At 40.6% G+C, this 24,125-nt stretch overlaps 2 protein-coding genes across 2 annotated transcripts in view; one reads left to right on the plus strand and one right to left on the minus strand.

The window, feature by feature from the left end:
- The window catches only part of oxct1a (3-oxoacid CoA transferase 1a), a 44,973-nt gene that overhangs the window by 16,913 nt on the left and 3,935 nt on the right, over positions 1–24,125 (minus strand). The window contains exons 4-13 of the mRNA XM_008293852.1: positions 20,919–21,054; positions 20,559–20,708; positions 19,835–19,941; positions 18,575–18,635; positions 6,752–6,859; positions 6,317–6,431; positions 5,625–5,719; positions 4,847–4,895; positions 4,364–4,436; positions 3,219–3,294 (exon numbers count right to left, since the gene is read on the minus strand). Of these exons, the coding sequence (XP_008292074.1) occupies positions 3,219–3,294; positions 4,364–4,436; positions 4,847–4,895; positions 5,625–5,719; positions 6,317–6,431; positions 6,752–6,859; positions 18,575–18,635; positions 19,835–19,941; positions 20,559–20,708; positions 20,919–21,054 (970 nt within the window). The remainder of the gene's footprint in view (positions 1–3,218; positions 3,295–4,363; positions 4,437–4,846; positions 4,896–5,624; positions 5,720–6,316; positions 6,432–6,751; positions 6,860–18,574; positions 18,636–19,834; positions 19,942–20,558; positions 20,709–20,918; positions 21,055–24,125) is intronic.
- The window catches only part of rimoc1 (rab7a interacting mon1-ccz1 complex subunit 1), a 10,438-nt gene continuing 9,375 nt past the window's right edge, over positions 23,063–24,125 (plus strand). The window contains exon 1 of the mRNA XM_008293851.1: positions 23,063–23,066. The gene's annotated coding sequence lies outside the window, so the exon portion shown is untranslated. The remainder of the gene's footprint in view (positions 23,067–24,125) is intronic.

Here is a 24,125-nt window from a genome sequence, read left to right on the forward strand (position 1 = left end):
TAGGAGCCAACATGCCAATTCTTAACTGAATAGATCTTCCTTCCTTGGCAAAACAAACCATAAACAGTTTTTAATAAATCTAATTTGTGCGCTTTCCCTTAGAAGTACAATATCAAGCTGCTGCAACTTAAAACATTCTTCAAACCCAAACTTATAAATAAATTATGCAACTCTGTTATCTAAAGCTTCTGATGTTCTCAAACACATTAAAACAATTGTTTCAGCTGCTTAATATCAACTATATCAATCAAACTTCACACCTAGTATATCTGGTGATTGCTAGAATTGAGTCCAAAATATAAAAATGCACAAAAAACCTAACGGTGTGTTAATGTGCAACTTAACTCCACTGGTACCTCCAGTGGACCCAAGTCTGAGCCAGACAATCAAAACTGGAAACACAATCTTAAAATAGGTTAGTATATAAAGATGCCACTATCTTTAATTGATTTACACTTGATATATTGACCAAATACATGTTGGTCAGCTTGTATATGCTCCGTGTTCCTTCATTCACAATAACTGTGTATTTGTTTATTCCTCTCAGATGTAAAGGAGGAAGTGAAATCTCCTCAAATCAAAAAAAAAAGTAAGTACAAGTCACATATGGTTCTCATTGTCACAGTGCTGTGTGCGTGAGCTGTTGGAAATCTGTGAGACAATAATCATCGCTGCGTGCATCTCCTTTGAAACGATGCGTGCCCCTTACATTTAGGACAACTCCAGTAGCTAAATGAGAAAAATGGCACCACTACATCCTTTATTCGACGAACCCCCTTTTCTCCGACGCTATTGTTTTTCCAGATGTTTCAGGCTGAGTGGAGATGTAAAAGCGTTTCAAAGCCCTCATCTGGAAAATGTTCATCTGCATTTTGCATATTAAAAGCATTCAAAATCAACATAATCATGCTGAGAGGACTGCATCCCCAACTCCTACGTAAAACATTTCCAATTTCACGCTATGCGCCCATCTTTAGATAGTGAATAATTTTCATTATCACAGAATGTGGGAAATGTAATTCTCTTCATCCATCCTTTCAAAAGAGGGGATAATGAAGATTGAGGCGTAGGTGAGGACGGAGGTATGTGTGCCTGTGTTGCTGCGTTATTTTGCTGTTCAGACTGTCCAACAACAAAATGGCCAGACAAGATAAACTCTCTCGCTTCTGAAGAGCCCAACCGCCGGGCTTCAGTATCCGCATAGCGTGCTTAATCAAACACCGGCTTAATTGCAATTACTATGAACAAACAAGTACAAGTGGAGAAGCATAAGGAAAAGAAAATAAGCTGCAAAATTTAGAAATCCCCCTCGACAAGTTGCCTTACATGTTTTATATGATGATACACGTGATCATCTTCAATGCTCTGTGGCTTCATATGCGTATATAAAACGATGCACCGGCTAAAACAACTTTGTACTTCAGTCAAGTAGAAAACTGCTGTGTGCCAGGGGGCATTCTGGTTGAGCCCTTCCCTTATTGCGGACATGCTTTTAATGGGTTCTTGACCTCAGTAATCACGGAGGAGGACTGGGGCCGCTGTGGCTTTAAGACCAATTGCCCTGATGAAATATCTAGTGTCGGCCACCAATTATACTGTAGCGCTCGGAGACACCCTCTTCCCCTCAATCCCCTGACAAGCATATCCATGTTCTCGACTGCAGCCAGACCTCCGTGAATCTGTTCCAACCGAGACATTTCCTGTTTTTGAGAAATTCGTTAGCCCACCGAGCATAAAGTAAGGAAGAGATTAGAATAAATCTGAAGAGGCTGTAGAGAAATAAAAATATTACAACTGCTACTTTCCCCACCAATGACCACTGACATGTAAGGTCTTTTGAAATGAAGACTCTAAGCAAGGATAGCCATGAGTTAGTCAGTAGACAACACAACCACATATTAAGAGTAAAGTGATTAACTATCAACAACTATTCCACTCAACTTTTGGGCAGGAAGAGCAAACACAACTTGCCGTTTCAGTTATGTGACAAAAAAGTTAGTAGAAATTTGAAGATGTCACGTCTGGCTTGAGGAAATTGCCAAATACATCAGATTTTTAAAATATATTAGGGCTGAGTTATATAGCTGAGAAGTTTATCACAGTAAAATGTTTTATTTCAGTCGATATAATTAATTTATATTGATGACAAAGGGACCTGACAAAAGGAGGTTTATTTTGTTTAACTACCTTACTTTAATTTAGTTTTACCTTTATATTTAATTTAATCACTTTAGCATATTTATCAACGTACCCAGATAATCATTTTAATGTTGGGTTAACAACATTGTGTTAAAAAGTATGTGTATTTCCATTTTTGGGGTGGTTTTGTGGAATGGTCTTGACGAAACAATTAAATGCAATTTAAAAAATGCACAAAAGATTTATCTTTGAAAAGTACAGAAATGAGGAAGGAGAATGTAAAATTTACAGATGTTAATGGCTTGTTCATTTTGGGTTTTTTTGTGTGTTTTTGTTTTGTTCTGTTTTTCTTAAATAGCTCGACTGGAGTAGGGTTTGTTTGTTTTTATTTTTGTATTGCCTGTTTAGTTTATTGTCTTGGACTTTGCATTTGTTAATGGTAAAGAATGGGGGTAGGACTTGACGAGCCTTGGCTTCTTCCTGTCCCTTTTCGAACAAGTCAAATGTGTATTGTGTTGAAACTGGCTTATTATTTTATATTTTTCTTTTCCATTTGTTTCATCTATTTTTAATCGTTCGAAATAAAGAATAAAGAGAAATGAAAAATGCATACATCTGAAAAAATGTGTAATAAATGAAGAGGAAAGAAGACCTGGATAGATACTAAACTACACAACAAAATGTTTAAGTGATAAGTCATTAAAAGTGTAATAAACTACTACAACATTTAGAGCTATTGATTTGGTCAAGCTGGCTGTATGAAAGGTAAATAGACGTGAAACATATAGAATTATGGAGACACAAGGACACAGCATGTATGTTAAAACTAAAACATCATGCAGTCCAACAACGTAACAGCACCGACGGAATGAAAAACCTTTCAGCTGCAAAGTAGAAAATAAATAAAAAGAACTGAAATTTTAAATAAAAACAAAACAACACAGATTATTATAGGCTCCACGGAGCAGCATTTGAAGCGTGCCTATTGTGCTGATGTGGTGTTGAACCCCAGCAGGTGGATCAGACAGGACGCATTTGGAAAAAGGCAAGAGACGTGTGCCATCGCAACCCAAACTTACTGGGATCATCCAGTTGGCTAGATCTCCGTGTTTTGACACCTGCATGGCTCCAAGCATTGTCAGGTTGATGTGACCCCTGAAAAGAGTGACACAACAGAAGAAGACAGCTGTCAACTTCAGGATCGGCTCAACTTTTGAACTCGCAAGTCCACTCATCAAAAATAAAATAAAACAAAGCATATAGTTCTGGTACATTTATAGAGACAATTTGAACACAAATATTTAGCACTTGATAATATGTGATATGACACATTCCCTTCACAAACAAATGTCTTTAAAAGTAGCCGTGTTTACATCTCTGCTGCTATATGATAATCTCATTTGGCCTGTGATAATTTGAACTTCTTATTCCAGAAAAGAAATTGCTCTCTGAGAATAAAGTCCAATAACGCATCTTGAGCAGCTAGTGGCATCATCAGGATGTGTATAGATGCATAAATTAAAAAAACTACTGCCCTACTACCTACAGTCAAATCATAAAGTATCTTAACCTCACGTAGCAGCGCATAACACAAACTCTAAGAAGTCTAAATGTAGTATGATATGACTAGTGTGCTAGTTGAGGCCATATGTCGCGTGATTCTTTCTCAGCATCTCTGGACACTTAATTGTGTTTGCACAACAGCGGACACACTCCGACAAATTTACTGTGGTTCCATTCGGTCCCCGCCAATGTGACTGGACAGCGCTATTTATGAGCTCTATTGAATTTCTACTGGGTGGACAAACAGAACTGATGCTGCAGGAAGTGCGGGTGGCCAATCGCAGTCAGCTGGCAAATCAATAAGGACCAGAGACCATAGGAATATTGGCGAGGCTGCCGTCTGGTTGTACTGGTGACAGCAGCTATTTGTTCATATCCAGTGTTACAAATGTCCTGTGGTCAAATACGGTTTATACTACACTGTGCTGTTTGTAGAGGGCTTTGTGCAGGTGAGAAACTATCGATTTAAGAGGAGGTCAATCCGCAAATTCTTAAAGTGTGTTTATTGTTTTGTTTTATGTGGAAACTGCAGTCCATAGAAGTGACTCATGGTGCTATGAAAATCATTTTTAAGGGACTTACATTTAAGTCCAGAAATGTCAGGCATACATAACTTTCAGTCTGCAAATAAGCTTTCAGAGCTTTTGTGTTGTGGCCTTACCCTCGGATCATGGCAAATGACTCATCACTGGAGAAGTAGGCAGCCCCGGGGAGCACTGTGACAGTCTCCTTCCCTGTGGACCAGGGATTTATTTAATATAGCAGTACATTTTACAACACATGGCAAAACAGTTTACAGATCAACATAATGAAAGATAAAGGACATCAAAAAAATACATACAATTAAATGAATGGCTGAATAAAAATGGTTTATCGATTAAGTATTGATTGAATGGTGTCAAATGTCAATGATTAAGCTTAAACATGTGTCTGACTAAAATGTGAACTTGTTTGATCATTCCAGAGAATAAACGCCTTGTATCATCTAAACATGTATGTTCAGTGAAAGGCAGAATATCTGTAAAAATGTGTAGTCTTGTCATCCATCAATAATTTAGTTCGACTAATGTTTAGACGTCTTGCAATTTTTATATGTTTACACATAAATTTATGGTTGGGAGGTATCGATCCAGGTGAACCTCACCGGCATTAATGAGGTCTGCATCCACTGCGTCCTCCGTGGGGTACGGCCCCTATACAAAAACAAATTAGGATTAACAAGACGCACACGGGTGGTCAGCCACACATACACTTACACATGTCACTCAGCCCTGACTGGCCATGATCTTTCGAGGGAGAGACAGACACAATCACATTTCTCTGATTAGATGAGACATTGATTTTCTCTGCGCTCAACAAAGGGAGCAATCCTTCTGGATGGAGAGGAGAGGAGAGGAGAGGAGAGGAGAGGAGAGGAGAGGAGAAGGAGAGGAGAAGGAGAGGAGAAGGAGAGGAGAAGGAGAGGAGAGATCAGCACCTCTTTAAAACTGACACTCGTAATTAAAAGAAACTTGAAAGATGAGGGATTAGCATAGGTGCCGACGTTCTTCTGTCAACACAACTGACTGGAAAGTGACTCTATAGCTGCAGCGGTAACATTTGTTAAAAGGCGCAGCCGGCAAATAATGACTGTGAGAAAGAAAAATGGAAGCAAAAGTGTCAAACTGCCACAATCTGTTACATAACAAACCCAACACATTTCAAATAAGGGGCCCCAACTAGGAATGATACCACTCAAATGGATGGCTATTCATCTTGCCTCATGCTCAGAGCTCAACGTGGCTAAAGACGGTTACTGCTGCTCAAAATAACAGTCTACGTATAGTACAAAAAAAAAGTACACTGCTCGTTAGCTCGTGTAGTTAAGAGACAAGGCTGTGAAACCTGAGGAGGAAAGAAGCTGTGGTTTTCTGGTGTCTTACCAGTCCCAGAATTCCATTTTCACTCTGGAGGTGTACCGTGATGTCGGGTTTTATAAAGTTGCTGGCCAGCATGGGGATGCCAATACCAAGGTTAGCTGCTCTTTGTTAAAGACAGGAACGGTTTCATTTGTATTCATGGAATGAAATCAGGTATTTAGAGGAACAGAATGCATACAGCATCACGATAAACACGCTTTTACAGTATCTACTGCAGACCATAGTGCCTTCACCCCACATAGTAAACGAGCACCAGTTGTATGAAAAGCTCCAGAGCATTAGTGGAGTGGACAACACTCAACAGACACACAGGACTTCATCGTTCTAACATTTCCAAGATATGAAATAGTCAAGCTGAATTATAAAGAAATGTTAAAAAAAAGAAAATTAAAACATCACTGAGTGGTTAATCATAGATCAGCCACTCAAATCTAACCCTGCTTTCATCAGGAAGGACAGACTACAAAAAAAAAAAAAAAGTGCATAATTTGCCTCTGCAATCAACTGGTGCAAAGGCTACAATTATTCATTAATCATGTTTAAAAACCAAAGCCAAGGTGCAGTGTTCTTTCTCCTGTGGCTGTGGGTCAACGCTCGGGTTGGTTTGACTTGTGGTAATTAAAAGGAGGCAGCTAGAGCACACGTTTACGTCGTTCTGTTATTTGCTCGCTGCTTATATTCTTGCCAAAGGATACCATACATTCCATCCTCAAACTCCAGAGCAGCCCTGCGAATGATCCTTTCCCGAACGATGTCTGAATCCTTCTTTGGTTTGGGCTTGTCTGCTTGGCTTTTCTTTACCGTGCGTTTCTGGAATCATAGAAAGATTTGTAAGGAACATGGAGAAAGTGTTCTGAGAAGACGATTCTGGCCAAACGCAAAAGCACATAAAAGACGGTATGTGTCAGAAAGGCTTCAACTCTACACGTCTATTGTTACAGGATTAACCATGTACTGCTTTTAATCATTTATTAATACTTATGAATAAATAATTCCTTATTGGAATCAGTTTTTCATCACAGTGACACCCACAGTGACATAATGCAGATAATATAGAAAAACGGATATGGCATTCTATTTCATGTCTTTCATGTATGAGCTCCTCTCTCGTGCAAGCTCTTGCTTTGTACCTCGATCCTTTTCTCGTAGCTGGCTCCCTGGACAATCCTGTGGACGTAGATGCTGGGTATGTGGATGTCCTCTTCGGCAAAAGTCCCGACATCCACCATCTCCTCCACCTACGCAGAGACACAAAAAAGATGAGCTCACTTGAAAAATGCCCCACAGTCCTTGAGATTAAAGTTCAGATAAGGAAACCATGAACAGATGGAATTACGCTACCAGAAAATAACTTCTGCCTACCAGGCTATGAAATTCAATAGGGTAACTGATAAAAAAAAAACCCAGTAGATCCTTTTGCTGCTTTTTCAGGTTGATCTCGGGGCATTATCTTGATTTTAGGTTACAGAGCATGTTTTTTTAAAGGCATTTCCTGATATAATAAATAACAAATATTCAACATATATTTTAAGAAATACAGCTGAGTTTTTAAAATTTGCTTTATACGAAAAAAAAGGAGCTGCAAACATTGTTGATAGTCTTCTCCAAATATGACTTTCCAGATACACAGCTCAGCTACCGTCATGTGTTTCACAGTGAAGGCAGGGTAAATATTTGCTGTGTATATTATTTCTGCTACCTCAGTGAGGCGGTCAGTGGAATCGGTCTGTGTACCTAAAACCAGCATGGTTAACTGAAAACAGAAGAGGATCATCTGACACAAAAAGCCACGGGGATGTAGCTTGATCCTGGGATCAAAGGTAATGGATAGCGGAGGTGCATGGAGGAGATTGTGTTGGTGCTCGAGGGATTTTGGTCAAACCAAACACAAACATCAAAACAAATTCACACGTTTCCTCCCATGGAAAAGAATCTTCAGGTATATATTGTCATATTTATGACAGCTTCCCCATTCTGGCTGATATCAATTGTTAGTTATCGAGGAGGCCAGTACCAAATATTTGGAACAGTCAAACATACACATCCATCCATTATCTACACACCGCTTAATCCTCACTAGGGTCGTGGGGGGCTGGAGTCTATCCCAGCTGACTCAGGGTGAAGGCAGGTTCACTGTGTGGGAGGAAGCCGGAGAACCCGGAGAGAATCCACGCTGCACGGGGAGAACATGCAAACTCCACACAGAAGGATTCCGGGCGTCCTCACCGGGATGCGAACCGGCAACCTTCTTGCTGCGAGGCAATGGTGCTAACCACTGAACCACCTTGCAGCTCCAGACATCCATCCATCCATTTTCTATACACCGCTTAATCCTCATTAGGGTCGCGGGGGGGCTGGAGCCTATCCCAGTCGACTTAGGGCGAAGGCAGGGGACACCCTGGACAGGTAACCAGTCTATCACAGGGCCACACTTAGAGACAGACAACCAAGCACACTCACAGTCACACCTACGGACAATTTAGAATCACCAATTAACCTCAACATGTTTTTGGACTGTGTGGGAGGAAGCCGGAGAGCCCGGAGAGAACCCACGCTGCACGGGGAGAACATGCAAACTCCACACAGAAGGATTCCGGTGCCCCCAGCGGGACGCGAACCGGCAACCTTCTTGCTGCGAGGCAACAGTGCTACCAACTGCCACCTTGCAGCAGCTCCAGACATACACAATAAAAATGAAAATCTTGCGTAAATTTAGAATAGTATTGTTGCCAACACAAAACTTTGTTTATGTTTTACATATGTTTAATTTAAAGGCAACTTTTCAACATTTTTATCCATCAGCTTCATGGGTTGAATATTGGATCCAATAATGAGTCATGCCTGGTCTGACTCACTAGAGCCATGCAAGTGCCCGTTCTGATTCTAGACCAGACAACACGTCTCTGGGGACCGAAAGGCCACTTAACCATGACAGCATAATTTTCGCCTTCCCTTCGACTTTTCTGTCAGACCCGGCATGCAAATGTTCCACCAAAACAATTGCTCTATCATAATTTTGAGAGAACACGAAGCTACATCCTTCGCTTAGCCCCACCCAGAACAACTGTAATTTGTCAGCCAGACCACTCTGTGCTGCAGAATTGTTTGAGGTCTATTCGACAAACTGTGCCTCTGGATTCTCCCTCAATGTTTACATTTCAGCTCAGTTTATTCTAACAGTTTAAGCAAAGCTGCTGTAATACTGGTCACTTGCATTGTCTAAATATATGCTCATAACGCTTTAATAACTTGTTACGCTTCATATGGCAGCATAATAGGAAAAAGATGAATCTTAGATATCTACCAAACAACAGGCGCCTGACTCTGAGACATAAGTGCACCACCTTTATGTAGACATTGTGCAGAAGAGTGTACGAAAGGGATTATTTCTGTCCGCCTAACAAGACAGAGATGGAAATGGCTATTGATTTAAGCAGGGTCAACATGACTGGGATAGAAATCCCACAACGAACACACCTGCTCCTCCCTCCTTAGGTAACATTAGGCACTGCTATAAACTGAGCCTCCAGCCTACAGGTGTTCAGCGGGAGTTGTACAACATGTGTGGGCTCCACTAAATCTTACTGTCCATTTGTAGCGTGCTCTGGCAGATAAATTCCTACGCCATGTTCATAGTCACAGGAAGCCGTAGCATTAAACAACGTAGTCCGAGTCAAAACAGGAATCAAAATCAGCTGGCACAGGATCAATAGCAAACACTCTTTGGAGAATTCTTTATCAAACAGGCGAGCCGTCAAGGAGGTGGAGGCGGAGGAGGGATGGTTTTTTTTCTTCCTGAAGACTCCTCAAAGGGGTGGAAAAGTGGTTGAAATGACAAAATTAAAAAGAGAAAAGGAGAGAGCACGAGAGTTCTCATCGCATCTCTGGGGACCGAAAGGCGAGTTAACCACGACGACGTAATTCTCGCCCTCCCCTCTGCTCTCCTGTGCTTCACTCCCGTGCAGCTCTGAGTGTAACCTACTTATTCCATTTACATGAGGGGCAAGCAGCCGTTCACAGCAAATTGAATTGAATCTCTCCTTATCTCTACTTCCTCCCTCAGCACTCAGCGCTGACTGAGAGGAGTCAATGGCTAAGAGTGGATCCCATCTTAGCGTTGTCATGGATACGCAGGCTTTGGTCTCTCATGAGTTCGGGCCACTCAGGACCGTAAAGTGATTTTAGACTCTTTTTTTTTTTTCTGGTTCTTTTGGTCGGTTTATTGTAAATCTCCGATGCTCCGCGGTGAAAACGAGGCCATGCCGAGATGAGATTGGTAGCGGGGAGAGTATGGATACGGCAGTCCCACACAATCACCCACATCTTCCTCTGGGGGCTTAATCTGTCTTTTGTGAGGCCGATGATTCCTTTAGACGTCTTCATCAGGCAAGATTACGCTCATCACATTATAACACAGCGACAAAATAGAAAACACTGGGGGCAAGGGAATCAACATTTGGTGTCGTGCGTTTGGATAATTTAATTAACAGTATCGACGGCTAATTTTGTCGCTTTAATCAGAAGATATCAAACAGTGAGAAAATGAAAAGAATCCACATCTCAGAGCAAGGTTTCGCCACGTGTTGGTGCCTCACACACTGCAAAACAAACCGTGTATTTAGCCCTATTTTTCAATTAGCCTTCCACGGCTAAGTCACGGCACAATAACAAGCTCATACAATTTAAATGTGCTGTGTACATAAAAAAAAAAAAAGCCTCTGTTCCTTTCATCTATGTGATGTGTCCCGGCTGCACTGGTGCTCAGATGTAGTTCAGACGGGCGGTTCAGCGGACGAGGAGGGATAAAGCATTAAAATAAAATAATAAAAACACACACACACACACACACGCAAATGAGCAGGTGCGTGGAGCTAGCGAACAGGCACACGCATAGACATTGATATTCCTGTATCTGTAGAACGATTTTCACATCAATGAGAGCAGAGCGAGGCATGAAGTGAGCTGGCAGGAGGATAGAGGGAATCAAAGTGCCCTCTGGGGATATGGGAAGCGTTTTTTTTTTTTTTCAAGAGAGAGAGAGAGAGAGAGAGAGTTTGTGCTTTTTTAGGCTGTCAGCTTTGTCAAATCTTGTTAATCTCAAGCTGATTGGAACACAATGCCACCAAATTCCTAGAAATAAACCACCAGCAGCGTTATTGCATACAGTAATTCCTTTACAGTTGATAAACAATCCTGGAAAATAGAATTTACAGTCGGACCAAATTTTTTAAATATATCCAACAGAGATCATAGAAATGCTTTCCCTTCATATTAATGATTAGCACGACCGTTGAATGAGGTCTGATCTGTACACAGAACACACAGGCGTACTCTCAGAGAGTGAATCCGCTGCACAGACAACCTTTTAACACCAAATTGACTCAGCGCACTCTGGGTAAAGGTATCTATTTGAGCCGACTGCACGCCAGTTGACCAACTGACCTACATTTGCAATCACCAAATTAACTAACGGGAGCAGTGTCAAATAATGTGTAACGAAACATTAACAGCTCCTTAACGTTCACTACACCATCGATTAAAAAGGTAACGGATGGAGGGAATAAAGAGCATTGCTACTTTTATTCTTTGAGGAGCCTTCCACAACTCACATTGTTTTTCTCTGATCATGATACACACCCATGCCAAGCATACTGGGAAAACTAAGAACAGATCCTATCCCTTTAAGACAAAAAAATTGTATATAAGTGTACATTTGGCCTGTTGGAGGTGCAAAACATAAGGTCTGGGCGTCATCGAAATCACAAGGAATCACCTGCCAGGGACCATAAACATCAGAATTAACAGCCATCTGGTTAGTAGTCATTTGGCTACTGTGTTCAGGATCCAAGCGTTGGGAGAATGTACTTGTCCACCCTTTGGATTTAAAGCATTTATGACATTTTATCAAACGCTTTCATATTTTAAGTGCCTGTGAAAGCTTTAGCAGCTAATGCGTGGAGCGACCTGAATTGACAACGCATCAAAACGTGTTTGTTTGGGTCTGCGAGTGAAAAGCGACAGTCAAGAGGTCAGGAGAAAGAGATGGTGTGGCTAACGGCAACAGGGCATGAGAATGACAGAGACACCACCCTCTTATTACTGCGTATATTTATAGCCTCTCCATCTTCCTCCCATTGTGTGTGTGTGTGTGTGTGTGTGTGGGCACTTGGCCATCCTCTGTTGCCACTTTCAGGGCTCAGCTCCGGCTCCATCCTCTAACCCAGAATACTGGCATCACGAGCAATCTGTTTCCTCTCAGTGCCTCGCCTATGGCAGCCTTTATGTTATCCAGAAAATACGAGACAGCCAGCCAATGCAAACCTTGACAACGTTACAGGAACTAAAAATAAATTTTTTTCAAATGACACACACTGTACACTCGAGCACCTTGTACCATCAGCGTTTGGAATTTGGAACAACTCCACTCCCAGCTCGAACGGCAGTGTTTACATTTCAAAGAACACACAAGCCTCGATGCAACGTGCTTCAGATTCACATGATAGACAGTTGTGGGGAAACTTTGAACTTATAGTCAAGCATTCGGTTTGTGCATATGTTCAGCGAATCAAGTCTTCTCCTTCTGCTGGCTGCCGTCGTATCGTTTTATTGATATTCTCTCCACCCTCCTCTGCCTGTCTGTTCAACCTGCCTTACAGTGACCTATAGCTGATTATTAAACCTCAGCCTTCTGTCACTGGCTTTGGTTTCATTCATCTGTCAGCATGGCTCTTGAATTCAAGTCTATGTCAGCCTGACTTACATCCATATAAGTCTATAGCAGCAGATGAGGGATGACTAAAATGATCCGTTAGTCCTCTTAAGGTCAGGATGGAAACATGTTAAATTGGAACGACGCTTTAGCAACATCTATTGGCGACGCATATCGGCTAATACGGTCATCTGCATAACTAGAAACGGAAGCTGCAAGATATACTGGCTATAAATTATTATCTTTTTCCATTTAATACAACAAAGCCTGAGAAGCTACAACCACACCGACCACATTAAATCAGCTACTATAGTCTTACCCCAATATATGCTCATTATGTGCGTAAGTGTGTAAACTAAAACTGACAAATAAAACAAGAATCCAATTTTAGTTTAAGAAAACTGACATTTAAATGGAAGATTTTTTATTCATTTTTTTAACCTCTGCTTCTGGTTACGTTCACACATTAAACAGAATTGATAAAGGGTGGTGACTGAAGCTATTAAGTAGTAGAGAAGGCAATTTTCCAAACATTAGAAATACTTCATTACGAAATCGTATGCTTCGACTCACTGGATTTGCTCCGTGAGACGTTTCATGAGCTCAAATCTCAGTCGTACGTGCATTTTTCAAGGCTACAACAAATGAATGTTGTCATTTGCCACTTTCATGCTTCCAGTTCATAAATTGATGTGTACTTTCACATCTCAAGAGACTTGCTGTTAAATGGATGTGGAAACACGATATTAATCATATCAGAATCATTGTGATGCGTCGTCTTCCTTTTGCACGCAGACAAATGAGCGTGTCACACTTTTGGAGGGAAAAATGATGTCAAAGGCTTTTAAAACCATCTGTCTATTGGTATTACAGCAATTTGCTGTGGTTGTAGCTAGCAAGCCCTGCAATTACCACCATTTGCTTTGGAGAGGCTTCGACTCAAAGTCAAAAAAAAAAAAGTGACACTAAACTGAGAACGCTGCTAACATTGCTGCTGTCAAATATAATGTTTTCTTTTTCTTTATTTTTAAATAATGACTGTAGCATACAATGTCTTTGAAGAGAAAGTACTTCAGAACAAGTACCATTTCAACAGATAAAGACTTTTTTTTCGGATTCAGATTTCACATCATAAACATCACTTCTTCAACACTGTAGTGAGGCTCTAAAGAAGGGCTGGAACGGGCATCACTTAGACCTCCCACCACATCCGTCCATCTAACTTGGGCAAAACAGAAATAGAAAGAATACATTGCATATCTAATGCACACAAAGCAAACCTTTTTCAGCAGGAAATAGTGGGGTGTGTAAGTGGTTTTATAATTAATTGCCAGCAATTGCTTCAGTCGTGGAGTTAGGCAGGGCGATGAGTCAAGAACAAGACTAGAAAACTGAACAAGGCATAGTCAGTAATGGAAAAATAGCACAGAAATTGTTGGCTGTAATAACTAATTGAAATTCCAGCATCGAGACAACAAGGCACAAGGCTGTTGGGACCACAAAAAAAGACTATAGCAGTGGTTTAAGATCAACACTTATCATTCCAAGGACAAACGCTGGAGTCAAGACACTTAAACACGAGCTACAGTTCACAAGTTACAAGTGAAACAGAGATGCTGCTATTATCTATTTATTTTGCGAATTTGTAGGTCTTTTTGTTGCAACAGTAATCGAGCCCAAGGCACAAAAACCATATCCTGTTTAAGCCCTGAGAAACAACTGCTATTTTTGCTCTAACACAAATGTACAGTGGGAGGCTGATGCTTAAAACCCCCGAGGATGGAGGTCATTTATATCCAATTAGACCTCTTTCCAGGCTAGAAGAACAAAACACACTTAAAAATACATTCATTCAATTCATGCATGACCGGTTGGCTGTGCGCGCACACCATCACCCACACGAGTACATTGCATTGCTACTAGAATACAGTTGACTCGTTTACTGTCACTGATAGTCAAACAACAGTAAAAAAAAAAACCACCGCTTTGATTCGGTCTCTGGTGCATTGTAACCCACAATGCACTGGGGCCTTTCATTGTACCTGCGATAAGGGAATAACTGGACCAGCTGGATACTGTGGAACATTGAAAAATTGAATAGCAGGGTTTGGTTGCCTAGCAACCATGGCAGGAGCTGGTGATGATCTGGTAATTTTCTTTTGTGTAATTTGCTTTTGTGTTATCTCGTGTTCCGACACCCCTCCAATCTCTTGGAGTTTAAACTCAGTCAGAATTAAAGCAGATGCACGTATCAAAATGTGGACGACGTTTGCCCGCGACGGAATGACGCGCTAACGTTGGCCATCATCGAAATGTATCCTGTACATGCAGCAGAGGGACTTAGCATAACAACAGAATACAACAAAATGCTAATTAATTTATCTTGAACATAGTAAACGTGGAGTCTCGTCTTTGAAAGGGTCATGCTGGCGACAATTGGATAGCGAGAGATCATTTGAATTTGCTTCCCAGTGTTGGTATTGATGTCTTACAGAAGAGGAGTCACCAGGTTACACATCTTCATGTCTGGTAGCCCTTCAGGGGTTTCATGTATCACACAGACACACATTTACTGAGCCTTAAGTGACTCTTGGAATTCAAATAAAGTGGATACTTTGATGGCAGGCAGTGAAAGGGCATACGGAGTATGTAAATATTCAAAATGAATGTGCCTTTTAAAGAAGGCTATAACGTTATGATGCATTTATTCAACTGATATAAAAGCTGTTGGCTCAGTTAATAGTTCAAGCACGGGTAATTCAAATGTCCATTACAGAGGAGTGGGTCTGCGACACAAAACTTTATTCAAGAGGTTAATGGGCACCTGCTTTTGCCGTGACGTGTGAAGAGGAAACTCACAATGATTTATAATACTCACTGGTATGATATTGTATTAGCTAATAAAAACTAGACTAGAATCATACATGCTGGAGTTTTTTTCTTGACTGACTGAATTTCGCAGCCGATCAACCATTTTCCAGAATTGATTTGAAACTAATCAATCTAATAAATCAGCCTGGTTGTTTGAACGCAGTTACAACTGCATTTTAAATGACTGCCCTTTTGAAGCTGTGAGGTGCCTGACAGAACTCAGGGAAATTATTTTTCCACCCATGTTCCCCAGGTCCTGTCTGGCTCCCGCCACAATGTCCTGACATTTTTTGCCCTTTGATAATCATTAATTGCTTAGCCCCTGAGCAGTTTGAACCTTCCTGGCCGCATATACACTACAGGGAGGAGATCTAGTCCAGCAGATGTGCAACATGATCGTCGGGGAGCTTGCCGCACGTTGGCCTGAGCTGCCAAACTGAGCAGCAAGTTAAACGAATAGCCGGCGCACCAAGACGGCGGGGTCAATACTGACGACTAATCACCACATTTATGACCGAGCATGCACTGAATCTTAAAGATAAATGTATTTTCATGGAGACAGTAATTGCTTCCCTATCAGAGGTAAAAGGTTCCTAATGGGTATTACAATACGGGCTTTATAGTCACCAATAACTTGACATAGATAGTGTTCATATGTTACCTCCACTGTCATAAAAAAGGCCCCATAAAAAATGACAGATACAATCAAGTCCCCATGATAGAGCTACGACGGGATCCCAAGTACCTCAGTACACTCCTGATGAATTGCTAGTCCCATTTCACCAATGAAAAAGCATTTTATCTTCAGTTATATGTCTATGCTAAATAGGAGATTTTGATACTGGGTGACTTCAATTTTTGCTGTCATGCTTCCAACAAACAATGAAATAATTAGCCAGAGACTGTAAGGAAGACAGTTTAGAAATGTACTAAATTTCAGTTTAACATTTGAAAATTTCATTTGCATCATTCATCAAACTGCAACACAAATTACAACGAATGCCCCACTGGATAGACGCATTTAGATGATACAAGGATGACAAGTTTTGTTGTTGTAGCACAATATGAAATAGGAGTTAAGTGCAAAACCTTCAAGCTGAATGACACTGTCTGCTTAAACTGCTGCAAGGGAACGTCAAATTACATTTAAAGCAGATTAAGTTCAGATACAGAGCTTTCCTTTTCCAATATAAGATGATTTGTGTCAGGTTGGAACAGGCATTTTGGGTTGAAGTTAACTGATTGACAATAACATTTTTCAGGCTATACACATCAATAAGAACAGACATCTTTATCCCTATATCACCTTGACTTTTAATATTGTGTATACACTGATGAAACAGCACAGGGAATGAATGTGTAACTGTCTGTTTTACGCTGTCTGTGTGCTGTGGGGTGGCCTTATTTGTATTTAGCACCCTGGATACAAATTTGTCTTTAATATTTACTACTGTGCCTACGTGCCCAAGGACTGCAGAGTGCATCTCTTTTTCTACGAGATTAATGGTTTTGTGCGCAGCGCCCTGACAAACAAATAAAAAGTGTAAAGTATAATGTCTGTCTAGCCCTCTATTAAAAAGTAAAGTACATACAGCACGTCCTTGTTTTACATATTAAGTCAGTCTGTTGATGCATTTCTCACTCTGTGAAAACTTGCAGAGGACGACGTCTGTGTCCATAACATTTCTCAGACCCTTCTTGACTGCTATAAGTCGGCCACTTTCTGGAAGCTTGTGATATAATGGGATCTAAATCTTACTTTTAACTTGTCGTTTTATTCGTTCTCGTTTTCCTTCCTATCATTCCTGCCATTCGCCACTGTATGGAAGTAGAAATGCCACAAAAACAATCTTAGAAATGCACCTGGAACTTAGAAAAAACCCCACTACTATTCATCAGTCTGAAATCCCCTTGGGTCTCTAAATCCCTTGAAAGAATTGTTTCATCCTTTCCTCTCACCGAGAACACCTTGAGTAGACGAGTGCACAAAGACTGAAGCAGGCGGTTGATATTAAATCACATTGTTTCATCATTATAAGTATTATTATTTTCATTCATGCCACTATGATCTACATTACACCCCTAGCCTATGTCACACAGACACATTGCTTACTGGCATCACTGCTGAGAGAGCATCTAATCACATTATACCTGTATAAGAACACTGGGCAAACTTCTGCTACACCATAGCACTGATCCTCCATAAGTCACTGATAGCCATTATTGGCATGATTGTCGTCACCACAGCCACACTCGTATAAGGTATTATACTAAACAGTTGAAATTAAGAGCTTCTTACAGTTATTAATGTGCTCTACTCAGCATTATAAACCAAAATTTGTGTTTAATCAACCGTGACGTCTACCGTAACAGCTGCACGGTGACACAATTTACTCTCCCCATTTGTTCCCAGACATTTCTAATCAACAGGAGACTAAATTTCAGGTCCAGCAACCACAGAATAATTGAAAATGTGCTTTGTGGAACTCAGTTAGATTTATGAGAGACCCTCTCCTGTTGATTTATTTTCGGAAAGTGCCCGTGTTGTGGTTTTCACACACACGGTTTTTCTTCCTGCTGCTCTATATGGGAGGTGTGAAGCGGTTTGCGTGTTGGAGGGGCAGAGACGGAGACAAACACACACACACACACACACACACCAAGGGACGAGATGAGCGATCGCATCTCTGAATTGTCAAATGCTAAAAAGGTACATGGACACATGTAATGAAACTAGTTATTTCACAGACACAGCTGGACACACTTTGAATGTAAACTGCTCCTTGTTCAAGGTGTTGTTTCGAAGTCGCAACTACAAAACACTTTGCCTTACACCTGTGAGAGGCCCGTCTCAGATTTCTACTCCAGACCTTGAGTGTTAAAAAAAAAATGGAATAGCCTCTATAATGTCCTTGGAGGGGTTTTACATATTTTACTGCCCTGCGAGCTGCAGAAGGTACTCCAATCTCTGACCTAATTTTGACCCATTTTGCTTCATGCTCACAAGTTAAGCATCATTAAAGTATTTTTACTCAGGTTATACGTAGATGGAGGTGATTATATTTGACTAAAACACCAGTCTGCTTTTATTTAGGATATTTATATCTAGATATATGAATAAGTGTTACACATAGTCATTTGTTTTTGTGTTTGAGAGTCAATTTTCATAATATTCACTTTGTTTTTGCCAAGATAGTGTAGTTTAGCTATGAGCCAGGAAAAGCAAAATTCCTAGAAAGTGAAAATCTACATAATGCATGAAGACCATTAATGGAAAGCTGTAGCAGAGGTTTGAGATGGTAACTCTACTGGCAGAAATGTGTAACGATACATGTTGCAGGCAGGCATTAAAAACGTGATTGGAAATACACACCTCAACTATGGTGGTCTTGGCCGCTTTACACATGGGCTGGTTGAAGTTTCGGGCTGTTTTCCTGACAGACACAAGGCAGATGTGTTATTAAAGTCAATATGAGGCAAGAAAATACTCAAACAAAAATCAGAGATGGCAAGTGGTTTTAAAACCGATGATGTGCAGTATGAGCTCATAGCTTACTGGAGGACACTGCCCTCTTGTGGAGAAAGAACTTACTACATCTAGTAATTGTGATTATTCACATGCACTAATTTGGTGCAAATGAGCTTACTCATGCTAGATGGAAGGTCTGTGCCAGGGGTATTCAATTAAAAGTCACCGAGGTCCAGTTATTAAAATTTCCTCCAAGTAAAAGGTCCGAACCAAAGTCCAGTTTGTGTCTTAATGCCTTCCTCTATGGCCACATTTTCATGGTTTCAACAATACTTATCGTCAATTTTCAGTGCAGGATATGTTTAACCCAGTGCACAGCCAGCTCTTTTACCATATATATATAAGTGCTCCCAGGCAAATAAATTTAAGGCCTTTATTTCAGATAAAAGAAAACAAACACCTCAGAATAAAATACATTTTTTTAAAAAGTGCAAACAGAGCCGAAAAACCTTTTTTCTATTAAATTAGAGGTCCCAGCCTAAAGAACTGAAGGCCTACACTTCAAATAAAAAAGTCAACATCCTCAGAAAACAATAAATAATACGCTAAATTTAAGTTGTGTTATAACTGATGAGGATATTTATGAACAAGTATAATTGTAATCTGTCATGTAGAATTTTCTATCTTGTGTAGCATCAATGTATAGTATATTACTGAAGTTGTCAAAATTAACAATAGTTATCAATAATGCCAGCCCTGTCCTGAAATCTGTCTGTTACCTGCATGATATAGGAGGCCAATGTTAACAACAAAATACGTATAAATAAGAAAATCATGTAACTGATGCAGGCTGGAAATCTACCAATTAGACGTGTTCCATATGGTCCTCAAAGATTCTTGCTAATTGAATATTAACTAAAATCATCTCAGTGTGAAAAAAAATATCCATCCACTTTTCAAAAACTAATGTTTTACTCTCAAGACGTGATACCAGCTTAGTGCCACCTGACTGAAAACACAACCCAGGTGATTAAGACTAATCTAATATGCGGTGAGGCTGGAAGAAGCTGAACCCTTTACAAGATAATGACTTTTTCCATAATACAACAGGTCTGTGCTAACGATGTGTGAACTCCTTTTCTTGCATTCCATTTCATCAATTACCTGAAAACAATGTTTCCTGCCCTGTCCGCTTTCCATGCCTTGATCAGAGCATAGTCTCCAGTGATGGCCTTTTCCATGATGTAGTGCCGGCCGTTGAACTCCTGCACCTGTGCACGGCGACAACACAAACTTGAGAAGGGAGCGGGGTGGAGTGCGGTCGAGGATGGACGTGGTAGGATTATTTTAAGACTTGGTGCAGACTTTATTCCTTCATTAGTGGAGGTTTTCGAAATATATATGGCATTGAAAAGACTCATGGCAGCACAATGAACCATCTATGCTACGTCTGCAGAAAGAATCATTTTTGCAAACATAAAGGAGATTTTTTTTTTTTTAAGGTTCTTAACAATGCAGACTTTCTTTAAACTTTTCTCTCAATGCAATGTGATTTCACATAACAACATAAAGCCCATACTAGTACATAAATGTCTTTAATCTGATTTGTTCAACCCATCACTTCATGCATCATCCACTGTACAAAGTCCCCCCTTGTAGTGTGGACTCCAACAGACCACATTCAAGCTCTTAGGAATTGAATAACAGTGGGGCCATTGTGAGGAGAATCCAAGACCACCACTTTTATGCAAGTTCACCTGCAGCTCTCAACCCACCAAACAAACTCCTAGGAAAAGTAGCTAAGGGAAGAATGTGTACAGTGATCATAGTAAGTTTGCACAGACATAATAATACGGTTGGACCACAGCTGGGATAACGAAACTCTTACCGCTCTCTTCTCACTGGCGATTTCAATGCTGCCGTCTTTGTTGTACTTAATAGGAGAGCCTCCCTCTTGGATCAGAGTACCATAGCCAGTGGCTGTGAAGAAGGCTGGAATGCCAGCGCCCCCAGCCCTGATCCTCTCAGCAAGAGTTCCCTGTTAATAAAGGTGATCATGATATGAGTGTAATAGACGCACTGCACGTCTTTATTCAGTCCATGTGTTTGTTTGTTTGTTCTCTGACATATATAATATATGACGTCTAATGATTTAGATGTTCAAACATAGAATTTCATCAGTAAGTTTGGTTTATGAATGAGTGTTTTCATGGGTAGGTATCACTCCCAATTAGCTGCTTTGACCAACCTGTGGCGTTAGCTCCACTTCCAGCTCCCCCGCCAGATACTGACGCTCAAACTCTGCGTTCTCTCCGACATATGAGGAGATCATCCTCTTGATCTGCTTAGTCTGGAGCAGCAGGCCGAGGCCGAAGTTATCCACTCTGATGAAAACATACACACAGGATTACTGACTTTTACACGGCTGCACTGTATTGAACAAATACCAAATACAACAGGAAACAAATGTAGCGCTGCACTGTGCAAAACTGATGCATAGATTCAAGACTGCCTCCACAAATACTTATTCAATTATGTTTCATTTTATATGATTAGGTACATTTGCTGATATTTGTTTTCCATGGACATACAAGTATTATTTTCTATTGAACTGTGTCAATAATTTACATCAAACACAGTTGTTTTTCATTTTATTCTCTCCACTGCTCAGCTTGACTTGTTCTTCGTCACTGACTGTGAGTGTTATTGCTTTCTACAATAAGTAACACAGCTCACATTACCATAAAGCCCTACAGAGGTTATTCAAGGTTGTAACTGGGCCAAACTCACTGATACGGCTCCTTTTTTTTTTCTGATCTTAAAGATAAGGCAAAGACAGGCACAGTCCAGCTGTGGCTTATCCGCAGCCATAATCAAAGTTCATTCGACCAAACACAGCTGCAGGGGCTGGAGCTGCCACTGAGGCAGCTGTTTGTGAACGTTGTTATTTACCATCTATCAAAAATGCACAGAATGGATCCAAACTGCAAACAAAGCTGTGAAGCTCATACTAATCTGAAGTGTGGGTTTCACCATAGGGTGTCACATATCAAATTTGAACATACCACCATTATACACCAGCAGGACCGAGCACTCCTTTGAGCACTACAAACTAACTCTCTGTGACAAAAGAAAGTTATTGCGTCACAAGGGATGTTGAAATACCTATGAGGTCACACAGTAGTCGTAAGAAAACACATAAAGCTGTTTTAAATGGTGCTTTATCTTGTGGTACGAGATAAAAGTCCAATTCTATTCGATATCTTATCAGGTATTTCTTAACCCTGTCTAGATACAGCAAACAATATTCCTCTTGGAACACAGCGTCGTCAAATCACTTTCAATGGCCGACCTATTTTGAGCAGCGACAGCCAAAATTGAAAACGTGTTTGCCGTACGTTAATATTAAAGCAGGTTTCCAAAAATAGCCTCTCCCACTGACACGGCTCCGACTAATTCAAGCCAAGAGGAGAGCTGAGCTTTGGAGAGAGAGCGAGTTCACCCTCTTTTCTGCATCCTAAGACACTGAGGAACCACTGCTTTGTTCTCAACACTAATCTCACATCAGCTGACATGATATGTAGGCCATGCGCATGCAGCATACCAAAAACAGATGACTGAGACAAGCACTCTGTCTCTCACACACACACACCACCAGTGTTTTGACACATAATAGGTATTCTATGTAAACGATTTGGCCAGATTAACTCATGTGGTCTTGTATAGAAACTGGCATATATGGGGTTTTTAAAGGACTAATAGCTCCCCATGCAGAATAGTCAATGCTCAGAGATCACAGCAGGTTTCAGCAATGGTCCTGAACACAAATGCCACCGACTTTAATACACAATCTTTTCTGTTTGTGCAAAATTCCTGGAGCAGCTGATTACACAGAAAGCATAAAGCTGCAGGGGAAGACGGTTCTGTCACAGACTAATAATCTCCTTGTGTGCAGACGAATCCCTCTCATCTCATATTACAGGGCATAAAGAGCCCACTGTGTCAGCGTTCGGGGAAGTAGAATGGCAGTAAAATGACACTACTGTCAGTAGTTTGCAATGATACTACAAAAAAATTGTAAAGATAAGAAATTCATCCCTGCTTAAGACTATTGTTATTGTTCGAGCCCGAGTACATCAACTCTGAGAATAGTATCATCGAATTCAGACTTGTATAGTAACCTCTCAACTAAGACCTGTGGAAATAACACTGCAGCAACCACGCAGCACTTCCTAAACCAAAATAAACTTTCCTTTCATAGCTGCGTCAAATAGGTCACTAATGTCCATCGCTCAAAAGCACATGGACTTACTTTGGTTTGCTCATATCAACATTCGATCCTCTTCATTCACCAAAACATAAAATATGTTCCCCTTACGTTGTGTAAAAAGCTTCTGTCATATTTTCTTATTTAACATCCATATTTTACATCTCCCAAACCGAGATCATCTAGATAGTAGAACACTAAGAGCGTGTTCACATTTTTTTTTTGAGCTCATCGCAGTAAAAAAAAAAAAAAAAACCCCTCTCCATTGTTGTGTTTGCTTTGTTCCTTATTTCTGAAATATCACCAATAAATCAGTGTAAAATCAAGCCGGCGAGACACTGAACCAGAGTTACTTTGGCAAGTTCAAGAGAGGAGGATTAGGAACACATTCTGGCATTCAAAACTAATAAAGCAGAGAGAGGAGAGTTTTCAGGGTTAGGAATCTTTTCTCTAAAATTAAGTGTTACATAACTACTTCTTTCCTCTTCAAGCGCTGTTCCCTCCTCCTGATAAAGCCAGGGAATTTCAACACAATTCGTATCTGACCGTGAAGAGACAGAAGCCCGACTGCTTTTGTAACGGAAGAATAATCGATTTCCTTCAGTCATTTCTACCGTTTTCTGCTTTCACCAATGTGACTCAACTCCCCTCCTGTTATTGAAATATAAGCCGCACACATTCCTGTCTCGCCTGCCTCTAACTATAAGCTCCAGTCAAACCGGTAAACAAACTGGACGAAAAGCATTATGCATAAGGAATTTCATGATGTTGAAGGTTGCTCAGAAACCCCACAAAAAGAGACAATAATGGCCACTACAGTATTTGCAGGTAACTCCAATCCTCTGCAACAACTAAAGGTCTGCAGAGGACAAACATTTGGAGCATTGGTCAAATGGGTTGTCTGACTTAAGCAAACATTTTGAGTGCAAGTTCCATGAATCAATATCCAACGAAGAAATCAAAGTCCACGAGAAAAGTCGAGTGAACTTCTGTACACGGGACTTAATAGGTCAGTGTTTTAAAGGCTAGAACAGCTACTGACGCAAACACCTGTATTTAAACAGTCTGTGGCCTTTTGCAAAACGGCAGCAACTTCACATACTAACTCAGGTCTGAAGTATTGTGTTAACAAGGCCTTTTAAAACTGAGTTAGGACTTCACACCAGGTACTAGACACTGCTCTTTGAG

This window comes from Stegastes partitus, unplaced genomic scaffold (assembly GCF_000690725.1).
Source record: "Stegastes partitus isolate 25-593 unplaced genomic scaffold, Stegastes_partitus-1.0.2 Scaffold916, whole genome shotgun sequence".
NCBI lineage: Eukaryota > Metazoa > Chordata > Actinopteri > Pomacentridae > Stegastes > Stegastes partitus.